This window comes from Ambystoma mexicanum, chromosome 9, assembly GCF_040938575.1.
Source record: "Ambystoma mexicanum isolate Mex_15411 chromosome 9, UKY_AmexF1_1, whole genome shotgun sequence".
Classification (NCBI taxonomy): Eukaryota; Metazoa; Chordata; class Amphibia; order Caudata; family Ambystomatidae; genus Ambystoma; species Ambystoma mexicanum.
Genome location: NC_090931.1, coordinates 474,925,986 through 474,946,523, shown reverse-complemented (window position 1 = coordinate 474,946,523; position 20,538 = coordinate 474,925,986). Strand labels below are relative to the sequence as shown.

The 20,538-nt window shown below is 46.7% G+C and overlaps 1 protein-coding gene across 2 annotated transcripts in view; it reads left to right on the top strand.

Moving 5' to 3' along the window:
- Nucleotides 1-20,538, top strand: part of NCBP3 (nuclear cap binding subunit 3) — a 552,095-nt gene that overhangs the window by 459,540 nt on the left and 72,017 nt on the right. For both annotated transcript variants that reach the window (XM_069615023.1, XM_069615024.1), the window contains one exon: nucleotides 9,955-10,115. In XM_069615023.1, coding sequence (XP_069471124.1) covers nucleotides 9,955-10,115 — 161 coding nt within the window. The remainder of the gene's footprint in view (nucleotides 1-9,954; nucleotides 10,116-20,538) is intronic.

Here is a 20,538-nt window from a genome sequence, read left to right as displayed (position 1 = left end):
AGTTTATTGTTCGTATATTGGCATCTGTGGCAAGGACCGAGGAACGGATATCCCGTTCCCCCCACCCCCGCTCATTACCCGTGTCTCCATCCTGTATCTCCCCACCCCCGCTCATGACCCGTTGCCCCGTGTCTCCCTCGTGTTCCCCCCAACCCCCGCTCATGCCCCATGTCTCCCTGCTGTTGCCCCCCACCCCCCGCTCATGCCCTGTGTGTCTCTCCTGTTACCCTCCCACCCCCCTCTCATGCCCTGTGTCTCTCTCCTGTTGCTCCCCACCCCCCGGTCATGCCCCGTGTCTCCCTTCTGTTGCCCCCAAACCCCGGTCATGCCCCGTGTCTCCCTTTTGTTGCCCCCCGCTCATGCCCCGTGTCTCCCTCGTGTTCCCTCCACCCCCGCTCATGCCCTGTGTCTCGCTGCTGTTGCCCTCCGCCCCCCGGTCATGCCCCGTGTCTCCCTCGTGTTCCCCCCCACCCTTGCTCATGCCCGTATCTCGCTGCTGTTGCCCCATCCCCCTCTCATGCCCTGTGTCTCCCTCCTGTTGCCCCCACCCCCGCTCATGCCCCGTGTCTCCCTCCTGTTGCCCCCACCCCCGCTTATGCCCCGTGTCTCTCTCCTGTTACCCCCTCCCCGTTCATGCCCTGTGTCTCCATCTTGTTGCCCCCCACCCCCGCTCATGCCCCGTGTCTCCCTTGTGTTCCCCCCAACCCCCGCTCATGCCCCATGTCGCCCTGCTGTTGCCCCCCATCCCCACGCTCATGCCCCATGTCTCTCTCCTGTTACCCCCACCCCCTCTCATGTCCCGTGTCTCTCCTGTTGCCCCCACCCCCTCTCATACTCCGTGTCTCCCTGCTGTTGCCCCCCACCCATGCCCTGTGTCTCTCTCCTGTTGCCCCCTCCACCCCCCGCTCATGCCCCGTGTCTCTCTCCTGTTGCCCCCCACCCCCGGTCATGCCCCGTGTCTCCCTTCTGTTGCCTCCACCCCCCGGTCATGCCCCGCGTCTCCCTTCTGTTGCCCCCGCTCATGCCCTGTGTCTCCCTCGTGTTCCCCCCCACCCCCGCTCATGCCCCGTGTCTCCCTGCTGTTGCTCCCCACCCCCCGCTCATTCCCCGTGTCTCTCTCCTGTTAACCCGCACCCCCCGCTTATTCCCCGTGTCTCCCTGCTGTTGCCCCCCACTCCCTGCTCATGCCCCGTGTGTTCCTGCTGTTGCCTCCCACCCCCGCTCATGCCCCGTGTCTCTCTCCTGTTGCCCCACCCCCTGGTCATGCCCCGTGTCTCCCTGCTGTTGTTCCCCACCCCCGCTCATGCCCCGTGTCTCCCTGCTGTTGCCCCCACCCACCGCTCAGGCCCCATGTTTCTCTCCTGTTACCCCCCCACCCCCCGCTCATGCCTCGTGTCTCCCTCGTGTTCCCCCACCCCCCGCTCATGCCCCATGTTTCCATGCTGTTGACCCCCACACCTTCTCATGCCCCGTGTCTCTCCTGTTACTCCCACCACCCCTGCTCATGCCCCGTGTCTCCCTGCTGTTGCACCCCACGCCCCGCTCATGCCCCGTGTCTCCCTGCTGTTTCCCCCACCCCCTGCTCATGCCCCGTCTCTCTCCTGTTGTCGCCCACCCCCCGCTCATGCCCTGTCTCTCTCTCCTGTTGCCCCCACACCCCGCTCATGCCGTGTCTCCCTGCTGTTGCCCCCTGCTCATGCCCTGTCTCTCCCTGCTGTTGCTCCCCACCCCCCGCTCATGCCCCGTGTCTCTCTCCTGTTAACCCGCACCCCCCGCTTATGCCCCGTGTCTCCCTGCTGTTGCCCCCCACTCACCGCTCATGCCCCGTGTGTTCCTGCTGTTGCCTCCCACCCCCGCTCATGCCCCGTGTCACTCTCCTGTTGCCCCGCCCCCCGGTCATGCCCTGTGTCTCCCTGCTGTTGCCCCCCGCTCATGCCCCGTGTCTCCCTGCTGTTGCCCCACCCACCGCTCAGGCCCAGTTTTTCTCTGCTGTTACCCCCCACCCCCCGCTCATGCCTCGTGTCTCCCTCGTGTTCCCCCACCCCCCGCTCATGCCCCGTGTCTCCCTGCTGTTGCCCTCCACCCCCGCTCATGCCCCGTGTCTCTCTCCTGTTACCCCCCACCCCCTCTCATGCCCCGTGTCTCTCTCCTGTTACCCCCACCCCCCCTGCTCATGCCCGTGTCTCCCTGCTGTTGCCCCCCACCCCCCGCTCATGCACCGTGTTTCCCTGCTGTTGCCCCCCACCCCCCGCTCATGCCCCGTGTGTCTCTCCTGTTACCCCCACCCCCTCTCATGCCCGCCTCTCTCTCCTGTTACCCCCACCCCCCTGCTCATGCCCCGTGTCTCCCTGCTGTTGCACCCCACCCCCTGCTCATGCCCCGTGTCTCCCTGCTGTTTTCCCCACCCCCCGCTCATGCCCCGTCTCTCTCTCTTGTTGCCCCCACCCCGCTCATGCCCTGTCTCTCTCCTGTTGCCCCCCACGCCCTGCTCATGCCCAGTGTCTCCCTGCTGTTGCCCCCACCCTCCGCTCATGCCCCGTGTCTCCCTGCTGTTGTCCCCCGCTCATGCCGTGTGTCTCTCTCCTGTTACCCCCACCCCCCTCTCGTACGCCGTGTCTCTCTCCTGTTACCCCTACCCCCCTCATGCCCCGTGTCTCTCTCATGTTGCCCCCACCCCCGGTCATGCCCCATGTCTCCCTGCTGTTGCCCCCCACCCCCCGCTCATGCCCCGTGTCTCTCTCCTGTTGCCCCCCCACCCCCGGTCATGCCTTGTGTCTCCTGTTAACCCCCCACCCCCCTCTCATGCCCCGTGTCTCCCTCGTGTTCCTCCCACCCCCCTCTCATGCCCCGTGTCTCCCTCGTGTTCCTCCCACCCCCCGCTCATGCCCCGTGTCTCTCTCCTGTTGCCCCCCACCCCGTTCATGCCCCGTGTCTCCCTGCTGTTGCCCCCCAACCCCCGGTCATGCCCCGTGTCTCCCTTCTGTTGCCCCCCAACCCCCGGTCATGCCCCGTGTCTCCCTTCTGTTGCCCCCCCGTCTCCCTTCTGTTGCCCCCCCCAACCCCCGGTCATGCCCGTGTCTCCCTTCTGTTGCCCCCCACCCCCCTCTCATGCCCTGTCTCCCCCTCGGGTTCCCCCCACCCCCGCTCATGCCCCGTGTCTCCCTGCTGTTGCCCCCCTGCTCATGCCCCGTGTCTCTCTCTCCTGTTGCCCCCCACCCCCGCTCATGCCCCGTGTCTCCCTGCTGTTGCCCCTCATGCCCCGTGTCTCCCTCGTGTTCCCCCCACCCCCGCTCATGACCCGTGTCTCCCTGCTGTTGCCCCCACCCCCGCTCATGCCCCGTGTCTCTTCTGTTACCCCCCACCCCCTCATGCCCCGTGTCTCCCTCGTGTTCCCCGACTCCCCGCTCATGCCCCATGTCTCCCTGCTGTTGCCCCCCACTCCCTGCTCATGCCCCGTGTCTCTCTTGTTACCCCCACCCCCCTCTCATGCCCCGTGCCTCCCTCGTGTTCCCCCCACTCCCTGCTGTTGCCCCCCACCCCGCTCATGCCCTGTGTCTCTCTCCTGTTACCCCCATCCCCACTCATGCCCTGTGTCTCTCTTGTTACCCCCTCTCATGCCCCGTGTCTCTCTCCTGTTACCCCCATCCCCGCTCATGCCCCGTGTCTCTCTCCTGTTACCCCCCACCCCCCCGCTCATGCCCCGTGTCTCTCTCCTGTTGCCCCCACCCCCTGGTCATGCCCCGTGTCTCCCTGCTGTTGCCCCCCAACCCCCGCTCATGCCCCGTGTCTCCCTGCTGTTGCCCCCCACCCCCCGCTCATGCCCCATGTCTCCCTGCTGTTGCCCCCCACCTCCCCGCTCATGCCCTGTGTCTCCCTCCTGTTACCCCCCACCCTCCGCTCGTGTCCCGTGTCTCTCTCCTGTTACCTTCCACTCCCTTCTCATGCCCCATGTCTCCCCCCTGGTCCCCCCTACGTATGACCTGTTGTGTTCTCTTTATACACCCCGCCTTCCCTTTCCATGGTGTCCATCCTGGTAAAAGATTTTCCTTCCTACGCCTGGACGCCGCAGGCATTCCGGTTTGGGAAGAAAAATCTTTTTTTTACCACCCCGGGTTCCCACTTTGAGAACCTAGGATGCTAGTGGTCTTCATCCATTGAAAAGGACGTTATGGTTAAGTTGCACTAATAAAAACCTATGAAAATCAATGAAAAAACTTTGCTAAAGGGACGTTATGGTAAAGTTGCACTAATAGAAACCAATGAAATTCAGTGAAAAAACGTTGTTAAAGGGACGTTATGGTTCCAAGTAAAACCGAAAAACCCTTGAAATTCGCCAGTTATGGTAAGCTAAGCAACCATAACTGGCGCCACCACCGTGCACTGCTAAGCCTAACACCCAGGACATCAAAGATGACATCACAAATATCATTGATGACATCACTGATTACATCACATATGCATTTACCTTTCATGAAAAGTCTGTACAAGGGATTCTTAGTGTAATGTTAATAAAAAAAAAGTGTCAAAGATTATTGGAATAAATATCAAGTGCTAATCAGTGCATTAAGCTATGCATTGATACAAATAGCATTCTATTATTAACTTCAATCCAGTATTTGTAAGGTACTCATGTAGAAACATAGGCATTGTGTGCAGCATACATGATGGAGGTGCAATATTCATAAGCTTGCCATGTTGAATAGTGAAATGATAACTGTTTTCATATTAGTTTTGCGTGCAGTGAAACTTGTGATAAGTAGGTAATAAAACCCACTTACTACATAATTGCATTATTATAGACAAATCACAAAGAGAACACCACATACAAATATGAATATATACAAGGGAATTGAAGTAAGAAAAAAAAACAGCAATAGTAGCAGAAAGTGTTCATAACCTAACTGATTACCTTTATGCAGAGAAATGATTGCTCTGTTTCAAAGCTGTTACTTACCCTATCTATATATATCGCATGATGTGTCTGGACCCTAAGAAAAATAGTGTGAGTACAACATATATAAATATGAGCATATACAGGGAAAGTACAGTAATAAAAAAACATTAAAACTATCAGAGTGCTAATAACTCTACTGATAATTTTAATGCACAAAAAGGATTGTCGTCTTTCAAGGTTGTGTCTTCCCCTATGTATATGTTTCATATGATATGACTGGACCATACGAGAATTATTGTAAGAACATACTTGAAGGATAAGTCTACAAATATAGTACATTTACAATGTTTAGTTCCTGACTGTTACTGAAGAAAATCATGTGGCCTAGATATGTCAGGAAAGGAAAAAAGGAGGCGTCAGACATGTGATGTCATCAATGACATTTGTGATGTCATCTTTGATGTCCTGGGTGTTAGGCTTAGCAGTGCACAGTGGTGGCGCGATTTATGGTTGCTTAGCTTACCATAACTGGTGAATTTCAAGGGTTTTTCGGTTTTACTTGGAACCATAACGTCCCTTTAACAAAGTTATTTCACTGAATATATATATATATATATATATATATATATATATATATATATATATATATATATATATATATATATATATATATATATATATATATATATATATATATATATATATATATATATATATATATATATATATATATATATATATATATATATGAAACCTCATCCATATTTAATGTTATGTCCTTCTAAGAATCTCCGTAGATTTATTTTACTACTTTGCATTAATAGGCTCCCTTTACTTTCCGTACTAGGACCTGCATTAAAACTGCCTGTTGAGGAAAGATGCTGTAGAATATGCAAGACTCCAAAAACTACAATCGGCCAGGCATCTACAAACAAGAGTGTCGTAAATTAGATCTGACGTACATAAGAAATCTAGGGGAACACGTATACGCCTTGGAGAACATTAAAGATCCAACATTCCGGAGAGATTGCATGAATACCAAGAGCAATAGATTGCACATCGCATTATACAGAGTATGGCAGATTGTGTCCCAATACTTACATTAGAATGAGGTTGCTGAAAACATCAAGGTGTTACAGGAATCCCGCTTTCGTGGATGTTAATGTTGACAATGACGTCCTCTGCTTCAGAAGTGTCTGGCATGGAGAATTAATTGAAACATTTGTATATTGAACTGCATTTTATGAATTTCTGATTCATGGATTTTAAGAATATTTAATTATTGTCACTATGTGTACAGTTAAACTGTAACACAATAATTAATAATAAAAGAAATATATTTTGTCTGGATTGGCTGTCAAGCGGTCATCTTGGGGGCTCTGATCGGTTACAGGACAATCTCAAGTGATCCAACATCAATGTGCTCAGTAGGCAGCAGAGCTCGTCAGCTACCAAATCATTAAGTCAATTGGGGCCCTAAGATTTATATAAGGTTGCATCCTGTACTGTATGTGGATTGGAAATGCAAAGCAATAAAATAAGTTCAATTTCAAGTAAAAGGCATTGGCGATCGGGAGAGTCAAGCCCAGAACCCTTTTCGGAGATGCAGAAGCAGACAGTACTACTTCACTACCAGTGCTGTCCTCATTATACATAAATTAGGCAAAGTATGTGGTCACCGGACCAAAATGTTGTGCTTGAACAATGCGCTTTGTCTTTAACAACACACTGTGGAGAAGAGTCCCTACTTTCCCTTTAGACCTGGGAAAAAATAGATTTGCCATAGGCTGCTCGCTGAGACAAGGGGTGCTTTATCAGCAATAAGGGTGCATCACTTGTAGGCTGATATTGCAAATGTCTGTGGCCAGTATTATAGATACACAAAACAGAGCCAGCTTGCAGGTCGAACAAGCAATGGTAAAAATATATTTGTGTACCACGCGCACACTCCCTGTCATGGGTGACACTTGTTAATCAATCCTTTGCATGTGGCTCTAAAACAGATTCCAAAGCCCAAGTGACAATTGTTACTTACCTGCAAGTCCTTTTGGTTCTTGGATCTGTTTGAGTTGGATGCAACCACTATCTTTCCCTCTGAGGTGTACAGTAATAACTGGGTCTAAATAGACACCCCGCCTATTCATTGTAAAGCTTGATGTAGAATATTCTAGTGTTTTAGTGGTCTATTAGCATTTAGATAAAAGTACACACATACCTACCCACACAGAGACCGAAAATAACCTACGAGGTTATTCTCAGTAGCCAAATCAAGTAATACAGAGCTAATGCTACAGGATTAGCGTTACTGTCGAAGCATTACTTTCAGTTTTAGTAAACATTTAGTTCAACTTGGGACCAACCATTAGATTGATTATGCACAGTTTGAGACTCTAAAACATATCTAAGTACCAATAAGACTATTTCTGGAAAGTACGCTCCATCATATGTCATCTAACAGAGCAATTCCCACTTCGAAATTGGTGAAATATTCAAATAGACATTAATCTCTAAACTATACTAGTACTGAAGAACAATATTTGCAGGTTAGCAACTATACTTTTGCAACTGTAGTGATAACTGAATTCTTGTCTATACCAGGTAATCACATACGAATGGTATTTTTGCTGATGAATGAACTGGCTGTTTGGGGCAGGAGGTGGGAAAGGAAGGTCTTGTATGAAATGTAAGGGAGGAGGATCAAGTGAAGTGAGTTGTGAGTTTTTCTTCTTTTTAATGCTATTATGCAATATCCTCCCATCCTGCCATCTTCCCACGTCTGACATGCCTTTAGTGTGGAGGAAAGTGGACCATGGACTAGGTGTACAGTAGTCAATTTAGACAGTAAACTATTGCAAATTAAGCTAGGTGCAGGAGCGTAGATTAGAACCCAGGCTCGAGATTCCAAGGTAAGAAACACAGCCAATAGAATCTGCAAGCCTATCATAGGGTTTGGCAAATTCAGAAAATATTTTCCTTCGGTGACCATTGTACGATCGGTATGGTCAGAGTGAAAAGGGCTTCATGGGTTTGTTTGCAATGTGTTGGTGTCTCGACTCTCTTGGCATTGTGTTGTCCAGCCAGCGTTTGCCTGAAGAGTCGCATACTAGTGAATAAGATGAAATACACTGTGGACTTTATATGTCAAATTGACTTTTCAATAAGTAGCTATAATGATATTAATGAACTTTTTTGTACATTTATACTCTTTTATCCTGCTTGGGCATTCATAATTAGGTGCAAGAAAGTAAAGGGATCTTACAGTGTAGTCAGTACTAGGACCAAGGTTTCATTTTTAGTTCCCTTATGACCATAGTCCTTCATTGATCGATCCTGGTTTTTGATAACTTGGTATAGTTTAATTGTTTGATTATTGTTACCTCCAACATGTTTGTAGACACTACTGCAGTTATACTGAATGTTACAATCTGACACGCCACTTGTGCAATTTCAGGAAAGTGGACCCGATTCACTGTTTTCATCTTTAAGCCTCCATAGTTGGGAATTCTGCCAATAGTTTTCTCGAACGTATTAAAACCCTAATTTAATTGCTTTCTGCAAAGTTCAGCGGTTACTGAGTCAAGGAAACGCTTGTACAGTCAATCGTTGATTGGTGACTTAATTCACCTGCTACACATTTTTGAGAAAGAGGTCCATTTAACTACGCATACACACTAGGGGTGTCACAGTATTATTTTTATGACAGTATGATAACCTTCTTGCCAAATGACGGTATAGCATGGTTATCGCGGTATAGCAGGTGGAGTTAACTAATCTTAACAAATATTTTCTAAAAGGTCATAAATTGTCAGATTTATCATCACAAACAAAACCAGGCACCCAGGGCCAGAATTGGGCTTTTCAACATACTTTCCACTGAAATGCCACTCCTTGCTTCCACCAAACACAAACACACGTGTGGAGAGGAGGAGGGTGGAGGGGGGGAAGCCCTGCTGCGACTGGCAGAGCAAACTGAATGGCTTTTCTTAAGTGGTCATTTAGGCTTTTAGCTCCCCCACTGGCTACTGGTGAAGATGAACATGTTGCCATCTTGATAACCTGCATGCCACAGATCAATGGAGGCTGATGGTAGTATACGCTTGTGCGCATACATACACCCACACACACTCTCTTTTTATGTTACAGCCTTTAGTTTACTTACGGGCCAAAAGGTGTTCAGTAATCACAGACATGTTACCCTTTGGTATGGCAGCAGGGAATACCCACAGAGATAAGTGAATTTTGCAGTGTGATTTATTATATGTTAATTCAATGATAGAACCAGGGAAATCCTCCATTGTCATATCTTTAGCAAACATCCATTATAAATATATAAACCCCAAAGCCGCCAACCCAAAGTAAACCCTTTCCCTTCTTGGCACTGTATGTATTCTTCCTATTGCTAACATATTGATTTTGTGTCGGGCACGTGTGGTTTATGGAATGGCATTAAAAACTGCTCCAACTGAAACTACTTTGCAGAAGGCACATCCAACAGTGCAAGGCCAAGACTGCGCAGCACTTGCTTACTGCAGCTTTTCCAGATCAGATTGAAAAGCACACTTAACAATATAAACGGTATACCGGTATAAACAATGTGACGGTTATTATTGTTCAATTAAGTGGTTCACGGTATCTTTAACAGTATACTATTAAACCGTTACATCCCTAATACACACGCCAAAAACATCAGTGGCACATTTTTGCACATTAATATGAATGTTGGTGCCATCAGTTTTTGTGGTTGCTAAAGTATCCCTCTTTAGCTTTATAGCAAGATGTGCGGTTAATTATTCTGTTTTATAATCTAAAATGCATTTTCATTTGTGATTTCCAATGCTATTTTCAACATTACTAATTCATTCTGTGAATAATGTAATTCCAACATTGTTTCTGTTTTTATGAGAAAAATTGACAACTCTGCGAACTTTTCTGAACCCTATTTTCATTTCTCTTCATTTCTTTTTCATCTGCATTAGAGAATGTGAAATAATCCAGCTGTCTTGGTCCTCTGCAGACTGTTTCCTTCCATCATAAAATTGCGCTCTATTGTTTTCTTTTAGAAACTCCATGAAAGCAGACGGAGTATCGAGCAGCAACATTAGGCACAGGATTGGAAGGAAAGCCGCACACGACGTGCGGCTGCTGCTAGAAGAGAAAAGGCAAACTAGCAGTCACGTGCTTTCCAATAGTAGCAGTAGTAGTAGCAGCAGCACGAAGTCTGGTAATTTGTAATGGATGAACAGTAACCGTGTAAAACGAAAAAGCTGTTAACATTTTTCCTCATGGGCACATTCTTAACCTAGCTTGTAAATGTTGTGTTTATATTTATCTTCAAATCAAGCCACTTAAATATCTGCATTAACACAGTGAGCAAACTCTCAAAAAATGTATTTTTGGTTGTAAACTACTATAAAATGTACTGCAGTGGCCGGTCAGATAATCTTATGTCAACGCAAGGGACGTAATTCCACCAAAATGCCAGGGTGTGGAAGTCACATGACCCTTGACTGCTGACATCACAGGAAGTGATGCCATTTGACCCCACCCCCAAGTGACATCACAAGCGATGGCACACATTTCACCCCTTGACAAAACAGGAAGTGGCACACCATCGCATTGCTCCCCAGTCAACTAAAAAAATATGGTTACAATATCACTGAAATATTATATACTTTTCATACTAAAATGGATCACCATATGTAGAGATATCGGTGTGTATAGGCCCATATTGCTAAATTACTGTGAATGTAAGCAGACGTCCCACAGAGCAGCCTGGACTGTTGTTGTTAGGCAGAAACCTGTGCAGTTCCCTTAGGGACCACTGCAAAAACTTTAAGACTACAGGAGTAAGCAGTAATCCCAATTGGTAGCAGTCTGCACCACCCAGATTTACCCGGTAGCTGTGGCTGCGCAGTCCGACTCCTCTCAAGAAGAGTTAGGCAGTATATAGAGTATACACAATAGGCTAAAAATACAGTAGAACAAGCAAACACTGACCAGAGCTTTGGTATAAAAGTATATACTTATTTATTTAAAAACACACTTATGAAAATACACTGGCACTAATATATCAAGCAAGTTGGAACAGTCACTATAAGTATATACACCTCCCTAGTTAATCGACTAGGTTTAGGTTAAGACACCACTTATTTAGCAAAACAGAGGTGAGCATGTAACCATAGATGGCACTCCAATAATTCGTTTAAAAAGGGAGAGAAAAGGCAGAGTATGGAAATAACACAGTACCAACACTTTTAAGAAACCACAGCAAGTCAAGAAAGGCAGGGTCTACTGTAGAGCCAAAAGTTCATAGGCCAGGCCCACTCTTGGAGAGAGCAAGGCGGAATGTGCCCAAGATCACACAGTGGAAATGCACTCAAAGTCTTTGCAGAAAAGTCAAAAAAGAGATTGGATCAGTTTAGAAAGACAAAGTTAGCAGGTCTGAGGTCAACCCAGTTAGAAAGTCAAGGATTTACGGGACACCTTGGACAATCTGTTGCAAGGGAGACCAGGCAGGACACAGTACCTGAAATGGTGAGAAAGCTCCAGCGGTGTCAGTTGTTCCTGGCAGCGGGTGCAAGTCATGGCTTTGACCAGAGGAAGAGATGATCTCGACTAGGAAGAAATCTGGAGGTCGTTGCACTGCCAGGGAAGAAACCATCCGCGGAGTTCCCGATTAAATGGTACGACCCTTTTATTTGCGGTAGTGGTGAAGCGTGGCTATCCGGCTGCCGGGGTGCTTAGCACGGGCGATTCAACCACGAGATGTCCAGGAAGGCGAAAAAGGCAAACTGGTTGGTCCCACCAGTTCAAAGGGAAGAAGACTCTCCTGGAAGAAGATCTCCTCTGTCGTCGGGGAAGTGGAGAGTTCGTACAGCAGGGCACCACCGGTGGTGTCGTTGTTGTAGATGGCTCAGCTTCTCCCCTCTTCTGATTCTTTAGGTCCTGTTGCGACTTCTGAAGTTCCAGTCCCCAAAGCCCTGCTTTTATGCAGAAAAACCCCCATTCAACAGCATAGCTGTCACTCAAACATGCTAAGTAGTGAGCCGGGCGGCTCACCACTGGGCCAATCACACAAGAGTGCGACTTGAGTTGCTAAGGCAACTCAGTCCAGGGTGCCTAATCCCCCTCCCACACATCCTGTAGACCCCAGGCAGAGTGGCACCATTTGGAGGGCTTCTTTGGAGAAGCCCGGCAAAAAAGTGAAACAAAGGGCTCAACTTGGGTTAGAGTTTCAGAGGCGAACACAAACGCCATTTTACAACAGAGTCCTGGCAAAAAGACCCAACCGGGGAATAAATATTAAATAAATAACCCGGCGGTATCTTTAACATTGAACCAAAAAGTGGTGCGTTTAAAATCAATGGGAAAATCATATAGGAAATATTCTGGTGGAATATTTTGCGTGGTATCCACTGCCGCCAGCCAGAAACTCGACAAGGGGGGAATTGGACATTACCCCCTTGGAAAACAGACCTTGGTGCAATCAAATTACCGTTACCAGTACTTCCACAATATGATGGTTTGTACTGGTTCTGTTCACAATTTGAGACAAGTAAAGCCAATGGTGACTTTACATGCCCTGTGAGACAGTAGTCAGTCCCAGGGTATGGAGTCTATGTTTGGGGGCCACTATGACACCCCTGTGTTACTGCACTGAGGGTGCTGTGTAACAAACATACCAAAAACACATGAAGCCTTATGGAGTAAAAGACCCCATAGTCCATAAAACACATTCACAGTCAAAGGACATACTCAAATCATGCCTAAGAGTGCGAGAAAAAGAGTCTCACTCTTAGCAGGAGAAAAAAATAAACCCCAAAAATCCAGCAAAGCTGCTGGGGGACTCACTAGGTTTGGGAAATTAGCCTTAACAGATAATTCTCCCTAACAGTTGTACATCACTCAGACTAAACTATAAACAGACAGAGCATCTCGAAGAGGCCTAAATCACAAAGTGCAGACATCCAGTGCCTGCCGAGTATCTGGCCACAGATTGGAAACCGCAACTGACCAAAACAACCACCAAAACAATGGTCTGGAGGGTTGCTCCGAGCTGTGTAAGTGGTTATACATGATTTGAAACCTTGCAACCATCAACTTTCTTGTTTGATTATTTGGTAAGTAACCTGCAGTTTTCTTTGTTCGATGTGAGGATGTGTTGCAAGTCACAGTAATGGCAGTTTTAAAAAAAAGAAATTTAAAAAATATAAACAGCAGCACTAGTTCCATGACATCACACAGAGAAAAGGCCCATTTGATTATTTTCTTTGGTCCTCTATATCTTGCTTAATGCCAACATCCTGCAGCTAATCGGCCCTAGACCAGGAACTGAACCCATGTTGCACTGCATCCTCTTGTTCCCAAAGCAAGTGTGTTGCACCTGAGCTATCCTTCCAAATATGTTTTTTGTTGGCTTGAGGAAGCAACAAATGTCTTATTTCAAAGGCAGGGGTGACTTCATGTTATCTCACCTTACATCTATCTACAGTGTGCCTGTGATGCAGGTCTGGGTCCGGTCACACAGTGTCCATAAAGGAATGGTGGCAGAAGCCATTGGGGCACACCCCTCATCACAGGGCCAGTGTCTCACTGGATGTGCAAATCGGACATCTAGAAACACCAATGAGATTTGTGTTAATGCTGTGTTGTCACTGAGTACTGCAGGGTGCTCTTAACCAAACCCTACTGGCTAGACCTAGCCCCCATACCCTTCCTGTTGCTACAGTACTGGCTATGAACTGCACAGGCAGCCATGCCTCTGAGGCCAACCATTCAGGGATTCTTCACTAATGGACTGCAACCTGTTAGTGCTGGCAGTTTCATGGTTTGTACTGCATCCCTGTTATTTCTCCAGCTAACGAGATCGAGATTCCAGGTGAAAAATTGTTAGCACATTTATCTGCATTTACAACCACCCTTTTCAGGTACAACAAATATATTTCCTCTTGGCACTGCCTCTTTGTCCAGTGGCCCAGGGGTGGCAAGACAGGCCTGGGGTTAGCAGAGGGGCAGCCTCCAAATGACATCCCTGGCCGATGCCATTTCTACATAAATCCAATGACGTTGTACCCTTATGTCATACTCATTTAATTTGCAACACTTAAATTGTGTGAGTCTATTAAGAATATAGTGGACTGACTGATTTACAGTAGACACTCGTAGTTCCTTGTTAGGGGCTTTTTCCTAAAGTCCATTTGAGTAAAACTTCGTAAAACTATCCCCTGGCATACAGGTCCCCAACTCTTAGTATACACTTGTACTACTTAAGGAAGCTTGGTAGAGTGTCAGAGCAGTCAGGCGTATCATAAGTGGAAGATGTAAGCTCTGGGCAAGTACACTATTCCAAAGAAACACTTACACCAAAAAAGTTATATTAAAATATGTCATGTATTATATTGACACAAGGAAGTTAGAAATATCCTTCGTTCAAATAACCAACACACTCAGTAACATTAGTATTGTAGCTTATAATAGAGCTTTTAAAGGTCACTTCAGTAGCCTCTGTCTTTTTAGGTGCATTCTGCCCCAGCACGTCGAGTATCTCACCCACCCAGTAGGCCATCTTCAGATTCTAACCGCACATCGTGCTGAGGAGTCCAAGTATTTTTCTCTTGGAGAAACAAGGCCATAAACTAGAAATACTTGGAAAAAAAACCTCTTCATAAGTTTAGGAAAACCTCAGAGCATCTGTACCGATAAGTGCCTTATCTTTTTAAAAAATTGAAGAAAAATTGAAAGCCCTTTTCAAGGCATGCCAGTCATGTGGCATTAAGAATGTGTATGAGGAAGATAGGCACTCTGAAAGTATATATTGTCTGTATCCCAATCACTTTTGGAAGACAGTGAAAATGTGCTCACTTTTAGCACAAAAACTCTCAAGTACATGAAAAGAAGATTGGTCCTATGGCTAAATGAAGAATCATACCCACAAAGACCTTGTTGTCAACAGTGTTGGTGACGCTCCCGTACTATCCACGAAGACCCGGACGATGACAGTACACAGCAAGTCTCCAACACCATTACAATCTACAGTAGCACAAACACCATAGATGGCCAAGGCAGCAAAAAAGGGTCTAAAAGTGTCCACTGAGACGCAAAAAGTCCCACAGTAAGTAAAACTGGAGATAAAATCTAGTGACAAGCAGCCACACAATCCAGATAAAAAGGCTCAAGAGACTATGGAAGACTCTGTAACAGGGTCCGATAGTTATAAAGCTGCTGTTCAGCCCCTTACAGTCACCCCAAAACACCGGAAGACCAAGGCAGAATAACCGGAAGTGGGAAACCATCACCACCTGAGTCACTCAAGAAGGCAGCCGACCAGCCTATGTGCTTGGACAGGGAACCGTCCCCATCTCCATTCTCCTCAATTCTACCAGAACAAATACTGGAACACCATATTGATTCGGAATTTTAACGGGTACTCACCCCAATTCATAGGGGAACAGTATTCACCACGTGAGGCACCCCTAAGGCCCCCAACATTACAGAAATCACCAGGACCTACGTTACCAAAGCCTGTTGATCTTTCCCAGCCAACAAACCTCTGCTTAACCCACAGTCTGTTATCACTACTTATCCATGCTCCAACCTTTGCTTAAGCACCTGGATAGTAGACTGGCAGCTGGCCAAGCCCAGGCAAAGGTGCCAGATGTTACCGGTCCCTCTGTGATGCCCCAAAAGCCTACCAGAAAGGCCCTGCAAGAACAAGAGGGTGGTCCTATGAACAATACGCCTAGTAGGCAACAGACTACATCAAAGGAACCACCGAGCAAACCTGTGAGACATCCAAGACTAAGTAGGGCCAGCAGCCCTGTCAGAACACAATGCGCTTCTCCAAGCCCACTACACTCACCATATAGCCAAGAAGAGGGAGAACTCCACTCCTCTACCACAGACAATGAAGGAGGTAATAAGGACACAGATGACTCTGCCTCCCAATCAACGCAACCGGACAACTGAGAGGACACGGACATAGGCTTAAACCAAGACTCTGAAGAACTGTCTCGCCAGTCAATGCCGGACGAAATAAGTGCTTTTCATAATAGAGTTCACAAGGCATGTGAGGAATTTGGCCTGGTGCATCTGGGCAGAAAAAGGATTGTTTCCTTTTTGACTTAATGCACAAACGCAGAAAGGCGGTAATGTCCACTCCCATTCTATTGCTCGTGAAAAGACTCTTCTCAGAGCCAGCATTGAAAGGCCCCCTGGAAAAGAAGTTCAAGGCAGCAGAGGTGGCCCCATAATGCCTAACATCTCAACCAACCAGTAGGATAGGTGGCGGCATGCAGAAAATCAAACACACTCGGTCAAAAGTGTGCAGTGCAACCAGATAACAGCAGGAAACAAGACCCATTCAGCATGAATATTTTGGCTACAGGAGCAACTACAGTAAAAGCAGTAAATTCACTGGCAATAATCTCTAGATATGACTGCGAGATGTGGAACCAGGTGACCCCACTATTGGAGCACTTGCCAGAAGATAATTGCAAACAAGCCCTGGACATTCTGTGAGAAGGGAAAGATGCTTCCAATCATGCTATCAACATTGCATTTGACATAACAGAAACAGGGTTCAAACAGATCAGCAACAGTGTCGTCCTACAGAGGCAGGCATGGTTAAAATGCAAAGATTTCAGAGCAGATGTGCAATCTAAAGTTCTAGACATGCCCTTTGAGGGAGACCAACTTTTTGGCCCCAAAATTGAAGAGGCAATAAAAGCAATTAAGACAGACACGGATACAGTGAGGTGACTTACCACTCTGACCGTGAGGCACACTTGTTGCTCCTTCTGGGGAACCTCGGGTCGCTCCTCGGTGACTGAACAAGGGGGAAAATTATACCAACGAGGGTCCTCCTACTCACAGATCTACTACCAGGGGTATTGTCTATCTTACCCATAAAACCAAAAGGGTTACAAATAGGCCCCAAGGAGGCGGCAGACTTCTGCCTCCAATGTAGGCTGCAAAAAACAAGCCTGACTTACATCGACTTCAGGCTCCCACTTTCGATCTCCCAACAAGTGGGAGGCAACTTGCAATAACATCTGCAGCATTGGTAACAACTGACAGACAGATGGGTATTGGATATCATACAAAAAGGACATATAATCAGATTCCAAGGAAGACCACCCCCCAGCCCAATCTATGTTTCAACACCAACCACAGTTCAGTATCTTAGCAAGCGAGGTAGAGAAGCTGTTCACAAAATACGCCATCAGAACTATGCCAAGACATCAAAGGGGCAAGGGCACCTACTTCAGGTTCTTCGTAGTCCAAAAACCATACAATGAATAGCGACCAATCCTAGACTTCAGAAGTTTAAACAAATACATCAAAAAACAAATGTTGAAGATGGTCTCCTTAACCAACGTCGTAAAGTCCGTAAGGAAAAACGATTTTCTAGCATCACTGGAGCTCAAAGATGTGTATTTCAGCATTGCAATCTGGAAAGGACACCAGAAATTCCGATGATTCATGGTCGTAGCAAACAACTATCAATTCAAGGTCCTCCCATTGGGACTACGCTCAGCCCCCAGGACATTCACCAAATGCCTGGCCTGGGTGGCTGCGTCGCTCAGGACAAACACGCTCCATAGAGAGGGCAGGGTCGATGCCCTACCTGATCCCAAAACTCTACCCGGGTAACGGGGGTCTAGGTCGAAGCATGCATGCAACCCTGGGCACCATGTCTGTGCATACCACTCATCCAACATTGCAGACTACACATGAGGCCACTACAAGAATTTCTAGCGGATCGATGGTCCCAGCTCAGAGGACTTGGAGCGCCAAGTTAGCAGTCAGAACAACACTCAGACAACTTGCGATAGCGGCACACACCATCTCACATCACAAAGGGAGTCCCGTTCAGGCAACCTCAGTTTCAAGAAACTCTGATCACAGACGCATCACTGATGGGATGGGGTGCTCATGCAAATGAACAGTCAATAAAAGGCCATTGGATCCCGGCAGAAACAAAACTCCACATCAACATCCTAGAACTGAAGGCAGTAGCACAGGCTCTTCGCTCGTTGCAGCTAGTACTCAAGAACAAGGTTGTCGCCCTGTTTACAGACAACACGACCAGCATGTATTATGTAAAGAAACAAGGTGGTACGAGATCGAGAACACTGTCCATGTGAGTCCAACGGTTATGGCATTGGGCCATCAAAAACAGCATACAACTGCAAGCATACCACCTGCCGGGAAAGGAAAACGAAACAGCAGACCAACAAAGTCTGGGTGGATAGCTCAGGGGCACCATGTTTGTCTTGGAAGCAAGACAACGCACAGAAACACAGGTTCAAATCCCAGACTTGTGCTTAGAAACAGGTCCCCGGTATTAAGCGCGTTATAAAATAACTATTATAACTATATATTTATAACTGAGCAGTGCCAACAACCAGTCGCACGTGTGGCAACTGGCGGACAGGAAACTCAAACCAATCTTCGACAGATGGAGAAAGCCAGCCATCAATCTGTTAGCCACGTGGGAGAACAAGAAATGTCACCTGTTAGCGAACACGTACTCACACCACCGGTCCCTAGGTGATACGTTCGCAATATCGTGGGAGGAGATCTTCGCCTATGCGTTCCCCCTCCTCTCACTCCGGTGATGCGTAAAATCTTGCAAATGATCACCACTTAAAAGTGCACGATTATTCTGTGACTCAACATGGCAACCGTGGTTCTCCGAACTTATTCACCTATCCCAAGACCATCCTACCCTCTGGGCCAGGACCCAGACCTGCTCTCCATGGGCAACCAGCAGGTACTTCATCACAACCGAGGGTCCTCAACTTGTAAGAGGATTCAATTCAGCACTACAGCCAAGTCAACGCCTAGTCTAGAATACTGAATGAAAACCCTTATTGATATATCTTTATGTCCAGTTCATGCGTTCTGGATGACTACCCCTATATAACACCCCTCCCTTGGAATCCCCCTGACCCCACTGAGCCAAGAAGTAGTTCTGTTTTGCAAGTTAAAAGGTTTAATTGATAATTTAAACAATAGATATATATCACACTTTAGAATAAATTAATAATTGAATATCACACTTAATCTGATATGATAAAGATTAACAACGGAGAATCTGGCACTAGCACACTTCTTTATAATCACTAAGGAGTTGACATGAAATGGATAAGATAGCAACAATACTTTTATGGTTTCCAATGGATGCAATGTGGAATGAAATGCAGTACAGAAAATAACTTGATAGAATTTCAGCAAAAGACAATGTAATCACTTTCTTGGACAATTCACCCCCCCCTTTTATGCAATGCAAGGAAATGGAAGGAAGGCACACAATTCTCAGAAATGCAATTCAAATGTAATTCAGTTTACCCAGCAACTTAGACTACAGAAGTTGAAAACACAGGCCCAAATGCTTTTATATGTGCTGGTAATGAAGTGAAAAATATGCTAAAATGCTTTTAATTCCCTCTAGAGGTTTAGGGTGAGTGGTATATGCTTTGAATAAGTTCAGGATCACTTTAGCAATGCTCTATAATGGTTGTCAGGTTGCAAACAAATTTTTGGCAACTGAAAGGCAAGCAGCTTCTGTTTTCACACGTTGAGAAATTTGCAAATCGCGGCAAAATGTCAAATCGCGGCTAAATTTGCGAATGCGCCGAGCGCGATTACAGAGGAACTACAAGGACTATCACTATCGTTTTGGGGTCCTACGACAGCCTAGGATCTCAGCTTCCAGATGAAAGTTACTGCAAGACTCTAGCACAAACGGTCACGGAGATATGAGCGATTAAATAAAGGTCGTTTTTCAGATTTGAAATTTTAAAGTTCAAAAAGACAAGTGCAGCTTGCAACTAGCAAATCACAGGTGACAGCTTACAAATGACAGGAGACAGTTAGGAGACAGTTCTACATAGATTAAAATAGATTGAATTATATTATTTTAACTAAGAGATTGGTTCTGCACAGTTTTGCTGGGTACTCACAATATCTTTAGAAATATGCCTTGCCACGGATCTGGTCAGGTTTTGGACTGGACTCCGGTTCAGCTCTCTGCACTTCACAGTGATCTGGGTCAGCTCTCTCTGGTTCTGCTAACAGGTCAGCTCTACTCTGCTGGTCTGGTCTGGGTCTCTAGTTCTGGATAGATTGAAGTCTCTAGGTTGGCTCTCTGGAGGTTTGATGGAGGTAAGGTATGGAATTTTGGCAGAGCTTCCAGCTGCAAATGGAAATGAATCTCCCTATCTGTCCTGTCTGTCTGCTTTTATGTGTTTTTTTAATGGGTGTGTGTGAGCAGCATCACTAGCCAGCCCCTCTCCACTTATCATTGGCCAAGCTTTCATTTCTCCCCTGATTGGGGAAGCTAAGTTGTGTCAGAGTGATGTCATTTTACAGCCTGCAGAAAGTCCACTCCTCCTGTCAACTTGCACACAAATCTAGATTTGAACCAAATACATATTTGCAAAGGTACATATTGTTTTAAAATCATATGCACCCATCATGCATTACAGGAGGTATACCCTGTCCAAACTCTGCTCTTCCTGGAAGCTTGCATTCAGAAATGGCAATATTTTGCACTTTTTAACTGGTTTGCAATACCGGACGTTACCCCAAATTTACACACATGTGCGCAAGGAGTATGGACATTAGTTGATGAAGTGTCA